Genomic DNA, 15,178 nt, shown 5'->3' with positions numbered 1-15,178 from the left:
TCTTGTAAAGATGCAAACGGTGCAACTTCACATGCAGCGAAGATGTTATTGCTAGAACAATCCGAGCAGGAGACTGCATGGTTGCCAGAGTAAGATTTATGTCTTTGTCAGTGCTGATAAAAATATTTTGCATGTTACCCTCCATGACTCGTTGAAGTCAATAGATAGCTGCGACAATGGAAAAAAATAATTGAAGAGGAATGCATGGAGACCGCCACCTTGCCCCAGCCAAAGTGTAAAAACCGTAAGCAACCTTTGTGCTGGCAACGTACACCTGTTGACCCCAAATTTAATGGTATCATATGCGCTCCACCCCATTCTTATTCTTCGGGTTCTTTCCCTCTCATGATCCGGATCAGCGGTCACTACCTTCCCTAAGTAGACACATTCTCCTACTAAGGGAAGGAAATGAAGCTGCTGTAGCTCGAGACTTTTCTAATCGGCTCTCTTGGCTCCCAGGTCCAAGGATTTCTGCCTTGGAACTCGCAGGTGGCGACGATGCTGCGGCCAAGCGAACGATAGGCCAAGGCCGAGGCTGTCTTCAGAGTGGCGAAACCAGGGCCGCAGCGTGAAAGCAGGATCTGCTGTCGGCGCAAGCTTCTGCAGCTGCGACCGCACACCAGGTACCCCAACCATCAGTCCGAACACTAAGCAAAGATGGTTTCCGAGTTTCCGGAAGCAGTTTCATGGACAGAAGCTTACAATCACTTTCTGCACAGCATCTGTATATAACGGTGCTAAATTGCTCAGTTCGTAAAGCACAAAAAAAAACTAATACATTATTTTGCTTTGTCAGCAAATACGACGACGAGGCGGAACCAGCATATTTCGGAAGTTAGGCTCTACTTGGCGATACCCACAGGTGTCGCACCTCAGCCAGTACCTAGGAAATAGAACGCCACCACTTCAGGTTATTTACGAACAGCTCCTGAAAAATTTTGAATGATAATGGTTAGGTTATTGAAACAGGTGTGGGGGCGAACTTATGAAGTCTAGAAAGTCGAGATTAGGGAGAGCGCCACAGCTGGCAGGGCAAGGTTGATAGGAGTTCAGCACTCGTGTTGTCTTCTTGGTTTCATTTTCTTCTTATTCAAGCTGTTTTTCCAATACATCACAGAAACCAACTCTCTCAGATTTCCCTACTCTTAAGTTTGAGGTGAGTGGTGTTGCTGTTCCAAAACCAGTCTGAAATTATGGTTCTCTTAATTGTGGATGCACTGTAATCTCCTTTTCTACACTACTGCAGTTCACCGCAGAGCAGTGCTTCGTTTTCTGGGGCAGTGGTCGTAGGGAAAAACTTTGTGGCACGTTGTGGTCATACGTAGTTCCACACAATGTCACGAGAGGCTGTCGCTCTATGGCATTGATTCTTGATAGCTTTTTGAGCACTTGTGGGCCAATAGAAAGTGACAGGAAACAGGAAGATTGGACAATAAAGGCAGTGCACATAAAATATCATCACAGAAAACTTGAATTGTAAATAAGGCAGATGGACTGTGCCAAGCGAACAGTGATGGTGTGCTTTCGTCGCTTTCAGCCAGGGCTGTTTTGTGTAGGCCTTTGGAGGTCATGGCTGAAGGAGGTGGGGATCTTCATCTCGTTTAAAGCAAATAACAGGGAGAAGGAGAAAGGCAGATATATACATCTTCATCTTTTCCATCGTCCTGTTTGTACTAAATAGCATGAATGTTATGTCAGAACAGCCAAACAGATGGCAACTCTTTTAAAGGCAATTGTTGTTTTACAGTAGTGTCGAAAATGTTGAGAGTTTTCGATTGTGTGTTAAGGCAGTTTTGCGATTGTAGGATTTTGTTTTTTTTAGCTCTTACACTATCCCAGCAAGTGCTGCTTTTCCCTCTTGAACATAAAGAGTGCACAATAAAGGTAGCCCGCATAGGATCTCACTAGAGACGACATGAGTGTAAGATGGATGGGCTGGGCCAAGTGAACAGTGATGGTGCATTTTTGTTTTCAGCCGCGGCTCTTCTGTGTGCGGTGTGGCCTCTTCATAGCCATTGGATAATACACGGTCAGACATGTGGAAATTTTCGTGTTATTTTCCGCAAATAATGACTTTGTGTTCCTTCATGCTTTTATATGTGCTAAATAAGATCTGTGTTATGTCAAAGCAACTGGTCCAAGAGTTTGCTTCCATCTTCAGTTGCGAAAGAGCAAAAAAGTGGGGCATTTTCAATTCTGTGGTAGGGCACTTTTTCATAATCGTGGGATTTTGTTATTTCACTATTACACTTTTCCCTAAAGTGCTGTGTTTCCCTCTTGAATCTTTTGACAGGTGCATTTTTTATGCAGGGCACAGCACTCCTTGTGATGTAGTACTTGGTAAGTATTTATGCTTTTCATTGATTTATGAGTCCAGGGATGAGTGCTGAATGCTTGCATTTTATTTTTGCATGAACCTTGTGGTCCTTCTCTCCTTTTTTATCCCAGCAGTTGGTTTCAGGTCTCTTCCATTTGTAGAGAGCAGTTGCCTGCCTTCCATAGCTTATCAGCAGAAGTGGCATGCGGCCAGGGTTTGAGCGGAAATCCTGTTTACCATGCGCAGTCCGCTTTTCACCGCGTGTTTTTCGAATTGCAGGATTGAGATGGTTTTTTTTTTGTGCATAACCCGGTGCTTGCCATGATATCTGACATCATGTGAGCGACATGATCTTGACTGCTAGTTAACCTTGGTGACATGTGATCTGTAAAACTAGATATGTGTAGCGAACTGGAAAAGTTTCCTGGGGTGGCTGTCTCATCTTCCTTGTTGCATGCGCAATCACAGCACCTCACTCTAGGAGGACAGTTGCACCGTTAGTTGAAGATATCATAGACAGTTGAAGAAAAGCCACAACACTGGGGGATAACTTCAAATTCTGCTGGGTTCCAACCCACGTTGAAGTTTGTGTTCCATTGTGTGTGCTGCACAAGCTTGCAGCAAAGAAATCATAAATGTGCATGAGCATGCCCTGTAAGGATTGCATGAAGTCAGTAATGGAATAATTAATTAGCCACACCAGGAAACATCCATTTGAGATTTGAAGTCATGCACACTTCAAGAGCATTAAACGGATGCGATTTTTTTAGTCTTTGATCTGCATACTGAAACCTTACTGAAGTCTCTATGCTTACACTACAACAGAAGCCTGCATTCAAGCTATGCAAACAAGTCTCTTTTTTCTTTTTCATGCACAGACCTCGAGAAAGTAAATAAAAAGCATTTCTCACAATTCTATGAAGACCACATCCCTTTCGTTGGTAGATTAATCCTGGGAGAAAGTGCACTCGTAGGTGTTTTCTCCATCTTGGTGTTCAGAGTGGGTCATTCTAAAGAGGATGATAGTCATTCCACGTCTTGGACAGGTGCAGGCAGGCAGGCGGCCTCGACATAAAGTTGCGTGCAGTCCTTTAATGATGCGCGCGGTCTTAGATTCGCTCACAGCAGAAAAATCTTTTCATCGCAGGTCATCTGCTATGTACCTCACACGGACGAAAGAACAGGTCTCCTGGGGACAGACAGCGAGGCAAGTGGTTCAACAAGCGGGAGCAGACGCAATCGACGCGGCTCCCGACAGTCTCCATGTTAAAGAGGCCTCAAGACGCTTGCCATGTAAGTCAACCCATTTCGCTTTCTACTACCCTGTCGAGGACCACACCACGCTGCGAGTGTAGTGTGAAGGCAGTGTCCGACGAGGTACTCAACATTTCAAAGCCATGAACCTAATCGCCAGCACTCAGGTGAATGTTGAGAGAACGGTTACGGAGAAGTTAAAAGACGATGTACCTAATGCTCACAAACACAGCACGCGTGAAATCTGCAAGTCTGTCGATCCCGAAAATTTGAACCAGGCGGATTTCGTCGATGCCGAAGCAATTTCAGTATTATTATTTTCCTGAATGCCGGCACTGTGTCCACCATTGCAGCCTTGCAGAGTCCATATCTGCTGTGTCTAAGAGCATTGGGGACGACCTCTTAAGTTCTCCGTGTTCGTTTTCTCAACCTTTGCCTCAAGGCTGGTGACTTGGCTGACGTAAAGGATTTTAATTGACTTTAGGCTGACAGGCTTTGAGAGTCTGTCACTAGAACCTGTGAACACGCCTCGCTCATATGCATTGCTGTGCTTGAATGTTTATCCCCACTGCTGAAGCCTCCAAAGGTTGAGGACCGTGCTGGCGACCAATCGGCTTGCTAGACCAGACTCTTAAGAGCTGGTACTCTACCTGATAGAGTATACCGGCTACTGTGCTCTCTCTAGGAGCACTGTACTCCGCCCAGATTTTTTAAGGAGTGAAACGTTTCCTTCGGCAAAGAGTACAACTGCCAGTGCACTCCCTCTATGGCCAGAATGAGTCGGAGGATATTTATTTTCTTCACTTTTGCATTTTCTTCGGTTTTGTAATGCAGTGGAGCTATATAGTCACCTGTGACCTGCATCTCACACAAACTAGGTCTGTCTCCGATTCCGCTGAATGTAAATAATCCTCCTCTTGAGCTCCAATGAAGAAGCGATACTCCTGCGCAAAGGCTCCATTAGGCAAAGGAATGCACTTCCATACATTTGTATGGATGCACTCTTAAGAGCTCGTAAAAAAAACTACGTTTTATTTTGAAAGTCACCTCTCCCTTCTGTGACCCCTGCCTGTCTTTCGCTCACAACCTGCATGTGCACTCAATTTGTTGAACTCGTGCATGAGTGCTATAGTACAGGTGACAACTATAAAATTTCTTTTCTTTTTCAGCATAGTTTGAGGGAACTGAGAACGTGGGCGGTAACATGCTGCAAGCAACTTTGTTGGTGAACACGCTGTGCAGGTTTTCGGACTGTTATAGTGCAGTGAAATGGATGCATTTCATAATTGTTGATTGGTCAGTGCAGTGCAGTATAAAATCCTGCAAAATACAGCTGCCAGTGATATTATGTAGGTGACGCCCTTTTACACACAGCATGCATTTGCACTGACATCTTCAATATTTCTTTGTTTTGTTTGTCTTCTCCAGTTTATATGTGCATGTTTGTGGCATCCCTCTAGGTGACAGACGGCCCTTCAGTTTTGATTGGCCTCATAGCCTCTCTTGCTGTCACTATTGGTGATGCTGAGCTTGTTTTGATCTTGCTCATTGCAGCCAGGGGATCAAAAATGGCATAAATGCAAACATAATTGACAAGATCAAACTAAGTGTCGCGTCCTGCACCTCCTTAATGACAGGTACGATGGAGAGATCGACATGAAGCGGAGGATTGAAGAAAACATCCAGAAATCAGCTAGAACAGCTAGGGGTGGATTGTGAGCTGGTGAGTGAGTAGGCAGCATTATGGGCTTTGTGTCTCATAAAAGCTGTCAGTGTCGTTGGCCGTGAGCGAAAACTCCACGAAAAATCTCTAGAGAAGCAGGCTAGATGGCATGTGGGCTATCTAGGTCACATGATCAGTCGTCACAACCTGCCCATTAGCCGGCGTGGTGGCTCAGTGGTTGTAGCACTCGGCTGCTGACCCGAGAGAGGCGGGTTCGATCCCGGCCGCGGCAGTTGAACTTCTATGGAGGCGAAATGCTAGAGGCCCGTGTGCTGTGCGATGTCAGTGCACGTTGAGATCTTTTAGTAATTTTTCTGTATCTGATATACTGGAAATGAATTTCTTAGGCCCTATACAGAATTTTTTTGCCACTCTTAAACATAACTAGCAAATTAGGCTTCGAACACGCAAAATAATCAAGCACAGGTTGTCTTGTTCGTGTATAAAATCAAGGCAAGTGCAGCAGTGCCACAGCTATGCCAGTTACGCCAATCTGTGCGAAAAGCATGATCTTTGTTAAAATTGCACCATTCTGTGCCAAAATGACACAACTATAGTAGGATACAATTTAGTAAACCAGCTGTTGTTAAACTGGGCCACGGTCCACGGCGTATTATATTACTCCGCTAGCCCTTCACAAAAGTAAATGCAATCAGCTTTTTAAAGTTCGGTTTTATTAAATCAGCCAGGTGTCAAAATTCTAGAGCGTATGATTTTTTCTTCTGATGTCGGGAGGAGTTCTGTGCGCTGGTCCTGAATGTAGGCGGAGCTTCACTGATGACTTAAGTTGTATCCAACTATAGCCGCGCAAGTTTCCAGTCAGCTATACTTGGTGAAATATAACACCGGTGTTGGCAACCTGCATTTTTGCTATTGGATTGGATGTTGCCAATCCAATCCAGTCGCTGAGATGCAACAACGAAAAGGCACGTGCGTGCTTGGTGTGTATGCCAAGACACTGTTTTGGTCAGATTTTAGTTTACTTTAGTTTAGTTGTGGCCATTTCACAGGTGCAGTAAACACTGATGCTGCCGATTTGGACAGGTGCATCTGCTGGCAAAATAGACTGTGTCGTCATTTGCATTGCTTTAGTTGAAGGGACAGAGGATACTCTTAGGAATCGGTGGGTCATATTAAGCATAAAAGGCTTAATCCGACCACTGGTAGTGTGTATCTCCAAACATGAATAGTGGCAAACAAAGCCTGGTGCACTGTCGTTCGCTAAGAAAGGCTGAGGAAAAAAAAATGGCTGATAAGGGACACTGCCCAATAGTCGTGTGCGGCTCTCAGTATCTCTCGGACATCTCAGAATACGATACACCTTTCCTGCAGCGCATTTAATGCTTACATCTAGTCTCGACACTACATGTTTTGAACGCATGAACTGAATGTCTTTTTATGCGGCTCTTTCAAGTTGGCAGTACTCTGTTGAGCCATGAAGGCGCCGAACATTGAAGTCATCTTAATGAGTGCACTCGACAGATATAAGCGGCTAGTGAGGTTATAGTCGTGCAACAGTGAATCGGTCTTGTCATGACTCTAGTCATGGTCCAGAGTAGTGAGCTGCTTCAATGTACACAGAAGTTAGGGCTAGTCATGGTCCAGTCCAGTGAGATGCTATTTACGTGTAAGCCCACTTTCAAGCAAAAATAAAGTTGAAGTTTTCATGTCTACTTTTCTTGTATGTATTATATTTATATAAATATTTGAAACTGAAGTCACCGTTTCTTCCCCTTTAAACTGCTCCGAATTTGGAATTTGGTGCTACAAGAATTGCTTGAAATGTTACTTTAGCGGTTGCACCTTGGAGCCTGCTAAAAAAAAGTTTTTCCTTCGGCAGCACCAATTCATCTTTCTGCGTATATAATGCGATTCACGGGAAGATTGAAATTCCCATTTCCGGCATGGCTGCTATTAAGGACGGGTATCCCAAACGCTCATAGAGATAGGAGGTATTTCGTTATTAAAATAGTGTTAATAACGGCATGCACTTCGTAGTCTTGTAAAGATGCAAACGGTGCAACTTCACATGCAGCGAAGATGTTATTGCTAGAACAATCCGAGCAGGAGACTGCATGGTTGCCAGAGTAAGATTTATGTCTTTGTCAGTGCTGATAAAAATATTTTGCATGTTACCCTCCATGACTCGTTGAAGTCAATAGATAGCTGCGACAATGGAAAAAAATAATTGAAGAGGAATGCATGGAGACCGCCACCTTGCCCCAGCCAAAGTGTAAAAACCGTAAGCTACCTTTGTGCTGGCAACGTACACCTGTTGACCCCAAATTCAATGGTATCATATGCGCTCCACCCCATTCTTATTCTTCGGGTTCTTTCCCTCTCATGATCCGGATCAGCGGTCACTACCTTCCCTAAGTAGACACATTCTCCTACTAAGGGAAGGAAACGAAGCTGCTGTAGCTCGAGACTTTTCTTATCGGCTCTCATGGCGCCCAGGTCCAAGGATTTCTGCCATGGAACTCGCAGGTGGCGACGATGCTGCGGCCAAGCGAACGATAGGCCAAGGCCGAGGCTGTGTTCAGAGTGGCGAAACCAGGGCCGCAGCGTGAAAGCAGGATCTGCTGTCGGCGCAAGCTTCTGCAGCTGCGACCGCACACCAGGTACCCCAACCATCAGTCCGAACACTAAGCAAAGATGGTTTCCGAGTTTCCGGAAGCAGTTTCATGGACAGAAGCTTACAATCAATTTCTGCACAGCATCTGTATATAACGGTGCTAAATTGCTCAGTTTGTAAAGCACAAAAAAAAAACTAATACATTATTTTGCTTTGTCAGCAAATACGACGACGAGGCGGAACCAGCATATTTCGGAAGTTGGGCTCTACTTGGCGATACCCACAGGTGTCGCACCTCAGCCAGTACCTAGGAAATAGAACGCAACCACTTCAGGTTATTTACGAACAGCTCCTGAAAAATTTTGAATGATAATGGTTAGGTTATTGAAACAGGTGTGGGGGCGAACTTATGAAGTCTAGAAAGTCGAGATTAGGGAGAGCGCCACAGCTGGCAGGGCAAGGTTGATAGGAGTTCAGCACTCATGTTGTCTTCTTGGTTTCATTTTCTTCTTATTCAAGCTGTTTTTCCAATACATGACAGAAACCAACTCTCTCAGATTTCCCTACTCTTAAGTTTGAGGTGAGTGGTGTTGCTGTTCCAAAACCAGTCTGAAATTGTGGTTCTCTTAATTGTGGATGCACTGTAATCTCCTTTTCTACACTACTGCAGTTCACCGCAGAGCAGTGCTTCCTTTTCTGGGGCAGTGGTCGTAGGGAAAAACTTTGTGGCACGTTGTGGTCATACGTAGTTCCACACAATTTCACGAGAGGCTGTCGCTCTATGGCATTGATTCTTGATAGCTTTTTGAGCACTTGTGGGCCAATAGAAAGTGACAGGAAACAGGAAGATTGGACAATAAAGGCAGTGCACATAAAATATCATCACAGAAAACTTGAATTGTAAATAAGGCAGATGGACTGTGCCAAGCGAACAGTGATGGTGTGCTTTCGTCGCTTTCAGCCAGGGCTGTTTTGTGTAGGCCTTTGGAGGGCATGGCTGAAGGAGGTGGGGATCTTCATCTCGTTTAACGCAAATAACAGGGAGAAGGAGAAAGGCAGATATATACATCTTCATCTTTTCCATCGTCCTGTTTGTACTAAATAGCATGAATGTTATGTCAGAACAGCCAAACAGATGGCAACTCTTTTAAAGGCAATTGTTGTTTTACAGTAGTGTCGAAAATGTTGAGAGTTTTCGATTGTGTGTTAAGGCAGTTTTGTGATTGTAGGATTTTGTTTTTTTTAGCTCTTACACTATCCCAGCAAGTGCTGCTTTTCCCTCTTGAACATAAAGAGTGCACAATAAAGGTAGCCCGCATAGGATCTCACTAGAGACGACATGAGTGTAAGGTGGATGGGCTGGGCCAAGTGAACAGTGATGGTGCATTTTTGTTTTCAGCCGCGGCTCTTCTGTGTGCGGTGTGGCCCTCTTCATAGCCATTGGATAATACACGGTCGGACATGTGGAAATTTTCGTGTTATTTTCCGCAAATAATGACTTTGTGTACCTTCATGCTTTTATATGTGCTAAATAAGATCTGTGTTATGTCAAAGCAACTGGTCCAAGAGTTTGCTTCCTTAAAGGTGATCTTCAGTTGCGAAAGAGCAAAAAAGTGGGACATTTTCAATTCTGTGGTAGGGCACTTTTTCATAATCGTGGGATTTTGTTATTTCACTATTACACTTTTCCCTAAAGTGCTGTTTTTCCCTCTTCAATTTGTTGACAGGTGCATTTTTTATGCAGGGCACAGCACTCCTTGTGGTGTAGTACTTGGTAAGTATTTATGCTTTTCATTGATTTATGAGTGCAGGGATGAGTGCTGAATGCTTGCATTTTATTTTTGCATGAACCTTGTGGTCCTTCTCTCCTTTTTTATCCCAGCAGTTGGTTTCAGGTCTCTTCCATTTGTAGAGAGCAGTTGCCTGCCTTCCATAGCTTATCAGCAGAAGTGGCATGCGGCCAGGGTTTGAGCGGAAATCCTGTTTACCATGCGCAGTCCGCTTTTCACCGCGTGTTTTTCGAATTGCAGGATTGAGATGGTTTTTTTTTTTGCATAACCCGGTGCTTGCCATGATATCTGACATCATGTGAGCGACATGATCTTGACTGCTAGTTAACCTTGGTGACATGTGATCTGTAAAACTAGATATGTGTAGCGAACTGGAAAAGTTTCCTGGGGTGGCTGTCTCATCTTCCTTGTTGCATGCGCAATCACAGCACCTCACTCTAGGAGGACAGTTGCACAGTTAGTTGAAGAAGTGAGAACGTTGCCACGCATATGCCAGGTGGAAGGACTTGGGCTGAATAGCTGAAATTGATTAACGGAAGTGACACACTGTTTCCCCTGATTGTAGCGACAGTATGGGGCAGTGCAACGTTGCGGTGCAGCAAGACATCTGAAATAGGGGCGACTAAGTAGTCACCATCGGCGACTGATGAGGTAGAACGTAGGGTAACGAATAAGGCGGCTAGGGAGGGCAGAGAAACTTGGTCGGGCGAATACAGTCTGGGAGAAGGCAAGGGTTCAGGATCGATGGCTGGGAGATCGAGGTGGAGGATGCCGTGCGAGCAGTCTATCAGGGCGGAGTGTTCTGATAGGAAATCGAGGCCGAGGATGAGGTCATGAGAACAAGGGGTCAAAACATTGAACTGCACCGGAAGGTCATGGCCAGCAACACTAATGCGTGCAGTGCAGAGTCCGTCAACACTAACTGTTCCGCCGTCCGCGACACGCACTCGAGACCGAGCTGGCGTGAGAACTTTACGTAAACGACGACGAAGTTGTGCACTCATGACAGAGATATGCGCTCCAGTGTCGACAAGCGCACGCACGGGAACACCATCAACACAAACGTCTAGTTGGTTCAAGTGGGAGGTCTGTAGAGGATATGTGGGCCTGGTCGTGGATGCAGCGTCACCTCCGGGAGCTGCATCAGCTAGTTTTCCAAGTCAGAGCGGTCGTATGAGGCTGCAGCCGATGATCGAAGGGACTGCGGGGATCGGAAGCGACGGCCTCGTGGAGATGGAGAGCGGGAAGAACGACGGGGTCGGGAGCTGGTGAGATCGTTGGCCGAATCTGATTGGTCATGAGGTGGTCGGGGCGGAAAACGGCGGGGAATATCTGAACGGTTGTCGTAAGAGAGCTCGGTGCGAGGAGTCGGAAACCATCTATTGCGGCAGTGCCGGGAAATGTGACCGACACAGGAACAGTTGAAACATATGGGGCGATCATCAGGCGTGCGCCACTCTGCTGGATTTCGGTAGCGACGAAAGTTCGGAGCCCTGGGACGGTAAGCATTCCGGGTTGGTGGCCGGACGCTAGAGTTCCCGATGGAACAGATGGCAGGTGAGAGATTCAAATTTGCGAGTTCCTCTCGTACGACGGCTTGAATAAGGGACACATCGGGCAAGGGGTGACTGGGGATGGTAGGTTGGAGGGCCGCAGGTGCACAGGCCTCCATTTCGCGGCGAACGATCCGGGTGACTGTGTCGTTGATGTTGAGAGGCGAAGTGGGAGGTGGGCTAGTTGGCGGCTGCTGCAAAACACACGAAGATGTGGCGGCCGTATGGGGAAGTCTTTGAAATTGTGGAAAAATGCGCCGGCTCTTTACTTGCTCGAAGAGACGGCACTCCTTAATAAGGGCATCCACGGTATCACTGCCTTTGCAGAGAAGTAAATGAAAAGCGTCGTCCGCGATCCCTTTTAGGATGTGGCCCACCTTTTTCGATTCCGACATGGAGTTGTCAACCTGGTGACATAAGGCAAGGACGTCTTGAATATACGTGATGTAACTTTCAGAGGTGGACTGAGCACGCGAGTCGAGATGTTTTTGGGCTGCGAGCTTCGAAGCATCCGGAGGTCCGAAGAGAGCGCGAAGCTTTTCTTTAAAGGTGTCCCAACTCGTTAATTCGTCTTCATGGGTTTCGTACCATTGCCTCGCTGTGCCAGACAAATAGAAAATGACGTTGGCCAGCATGACGGTGGGGTCCCACCTGTTATGGGCGCTGACGCGTTCATACATCAAGATCCATCTGTCGACGTTTTCAGTTGAGGCACCGGAGAAGATGTCGGGGTCACGGGGATGAGCCATGACCATGAATGTAGTGGCAGTGGGACTTGGCGAGTCACCGGGCTGCGTCATTGTAGCGGTCCCGGTGTAGCGACCGCTGCGAAGCTCCGTGATGGAATAGGCCAGAACGAGAGGAAGGGGAAAGTCCTCACCTCCACCAAGATGTTACGTGGCAGGAGACGTTCACACCCCGCAGAACACTGGTGCAGTCACACTGAACACAACACAAGCACAGGGCGCACCGGACGCCAAGACACAAGCCACCGCGCAGGATTCAGAGCCAGAGCACGCGCCAAGCGCCCTCTCACTTCGTCTGCCTCATCGTCTCTGCGTCGACCCGTAGCAATATCATAGACAGTTGAAGAAAAGCCACAACACTGGGGGATAACATCAAATTCTGCTGGGTTCCAACCCACGTTGGAGTTTGTGTTCCATTGTGTGTGCTGCACAAGCTTGCAACAAAGAAATCAGAAATGTGCATGAGCATGCCCTGTAAGGATTGCATGAAGTCAGTAATGGAATAATTAGCCACACCAGGAAACATCCATTTGAGATTTGAAGTCATGCACACTTCAAGAGCATTAGACGGATGCGATTTTTTAGTCTTTGATCTGCACACTGAAACCTTACTGAAGTCTCTATGCTTACACTACAACAGAAGCCTGCATTCAAGCTATGCAAACAAGTCTCTTTTTTCTTTTTCATGCACAGACCTCGAGAAAGTAAATAAAAAGCATTTCTCACAATTCTATGAAGACCACATCCCTTTCGTTGGTAGATTAATCCTGGGAGAAAGTGCACTCGTAGGTGTTTTCTCCATCTTGGTGTTCAGAGTGGGTCATTCTAAAGAGGATGATAGTCATTCAACGTCTTGGACAGGTGCAGGCAGGCAGGCGGCCTCGACATAAAGTTGCGTGCAGTCCTTTAATGATGCGCGCGGTCTTGGATTCGCTCACAGCAGAGAAATCTTTTCAGGACAGGTCATCTGCTATGTCCCTCATACGGACGAAAGAACAGGTCTCCTGGGGACAGACAGCGAGGCAAGTGGTTCAACAAGCGGGAGCAGACGCAATCGACGCGGCTCCCCGACAGTCTCCATGTTAAAGAGGCCTCAAGACGCTTGCCATGTAAGTCAACCCATTTCGCTTTCTACTACCCTGTCGAGGACCACACCACGCTGCGAGTGTAGTGTGAAGGCAGTGTCCGACGAGGTACTCAACATTTCAAAGCCATGAACCTAATCGCCAGCACTCAGGTGAATGTTGAGAGAACGGTTACGGAGAAGTTAAAAGACGATGTACCTAATGCTCACAAACACAGCACGCGTGAAATCTGCAAGTCTGTCGATCCCGAAAATTTGAACCAGGCGGATTTCGTTGATGCCGAAGCAATTTCAGTATTATTATTTTCCTGAATGCCGGCACTGTGTCCACCATTGCAGCCTTGCAGAGTCCATATCTGCTGTGTCTAAGAGCATTGGGGACGACCTCTTAAGTTCTCCGTGTTCGTTTTCTCAACCTTTGCCTCAAGGCTGGTGACTTGGCTGACGTAAAGGATTTTAATTGACTTTAGGCTGACAGGCTTTGAGAGTCTGTCACTAGAACCTGTGAACACGCCTCGCTCATATGCATTGCGGTGCTTGAATGTTTATCCCCACTGCTGAAGCCTCCAAAGGTTGAGGACCGTGCTGGCGACCAATCGGCTTGCTAGACCAGACTCTTAAGAGCTGGTACTCTACCTGATAGAGTATACCGGCTACTGTGCTCTCTCTAGGAGCACTGTACTCCGCCCAGATTTTTTAAGGAGTGAAACGTTTCCTTCGGCAAAGAGTACAACTATGGCCAGAATGAGTCGGAGGATATTTATTTTCTTCACTTTTGCATTTTCTTCGGTTTTGTAATGCAGTGGAGCTATATAGTCACCTGTGACCTGCATCTCACACAAACTAGGTCTGTCTCCGATTCCGCTGAATGTAAATAATCCTCCTCTTGAGCTCCAATGAAGAAGCGATACTCCTGCGCAAAGGCTCCATTCAGCAAAGGAATGCACTTCCATACATTCGTATGGATGCACTCTTAAGAGCTCGTAAAAAAAAACTACGTTTTATTTTGAAAGTCGCCTCTCCCTTCTGTGACCCCTGCCTGTCTTTCGCTCACAACCTGCATGTGCACTCAATTTGTTGAACTCGTGCATGAGTGCTATAGTACAGGTGTACAACTATAAAATTTCTTTTCTTTTTCAGCATAATTTGAGGGAACTGAGAACGTGGGCGGTAACATGCTGCAAGCAACTTTGTTGGTGAACACGCTGTGCAGGTTTTCGGACTGTTATAGTGCAGTGAAATGGATGCATTTCATAATTGTTGATTGGTCAGTGCAGTGCAGTATAAAATCCTGCAAAATACAGCTGCCAGTGATATTATGTAGGTGACGCCCTTTTACACACAGCATGCATTTGCACTGACATCTTCAATATTTCTTTGTTTCGTTTGTCTTCTCCAGTTTATATGTGCATGTTTGTGGCATCCCTCTAGGTGACAGACGGCCCTTCAGTTTTGATTGGCCTCATAGCCTCTCTTGCTGTCACTATTGGTGATGCTGAGCTTGTTTTGATCTTGCTCATTGCAGCCAGGGGATCAAAAATGGCATAAATGCAAACATAATTGACAAGATCAAACTAAGTGTCGCGTCCTGCACCTCCTTAATGACAGGTACGATGGAGAGATCGACATGAAGCGGAGGATTGAAGAAAATATCCAGAAATCAGCTAGAACAGCTAGGGGTGGATTGTGAGCTGGTGAGTGAGTAGGCAGCATTATGGGCTTTGTGTCTCATAAAAGCTGTCAGTGTCGTTGGCCGTGAGCGAAAACTCCACGAAAAATCTCTAGAGAAGCAGGCTAGATGGCATGTGGGCTTATCTAGGTCACATGATCAGTCGTCACAACCTGCCCATTAGCCGGTGTGGTGGCTCAGTGGTTGTAGCACTCGGCTGCTGACCCGAAAGACGCGGGTTCGATCCCGGCCACGGCAGTTGAACTTCTATGGAGGCGAAATGCTAGAGGTCCTTGTGCTGTGCGATGTCAGTGCTATTAGGATCGGGTGAGCGTGGTCGGGCCGGAGAAGGGACGAGGACGGCGGGAGACGGGGTTACGAGGAGATTAAACAAGGAAGGGGAGAACTTTATACAGGAATATTTACATTATTTACATAAGAGAGCAACTGAGAGGGGCTCTCAGTGG

At 46.4% G+C, this 15,178-nt stretch overlaps 1 protein-coding gene across 50 annotated transcripts in view; it reads left to right on the top strand.

The window, feature by feature from the left end:
- The window catches only part of LOC149356620 (uncharacterized), a 62,988-nt gene that overhangs the window by 39,025 nt on the left and 8,785 nt on the right, over positions 1-15,178 (top strand). For 19 of the 50 annotated variants that reach the window (XM_089584255.1, XM_089584224.1, XM_089584223.1 and 16 more), the window contains 4 exons: positions 460-623; positions 1,976-2,029; positions 2,311-2,340; positions 12,916-13,067. In XM_089584255.1, coding sequence (XP_089440381.1) covers positions 460-623; positions 1,976-2,029; positions 2,311-2,340; positions 12,916-13,067 — 400 coding nt within the window. The other 31 variants (XM_089584242.1, XM_089584249.1, XM_089584254.1 and 28 more) reach the window with 20 other exon arrangements.

Source organism: Amblyomma mixtum, chromosome 3 (assembly GCF_055824585.1).
Source record: "Amblyomma mixtum isolate Tamu chromosome 3, ASM5582458v1, whole genome shotgun sequence".
NCBI lineage: Eukaryota > Metazoa > Arthropoda > Arachnida > Ixodida > Ixodidae > Amblyomma > Amblyomma mixtum.
Note: the sequence above shows the minus strand (reverse complement) of the source record. Positions and strands in the feature narration are given on the sequence as shown.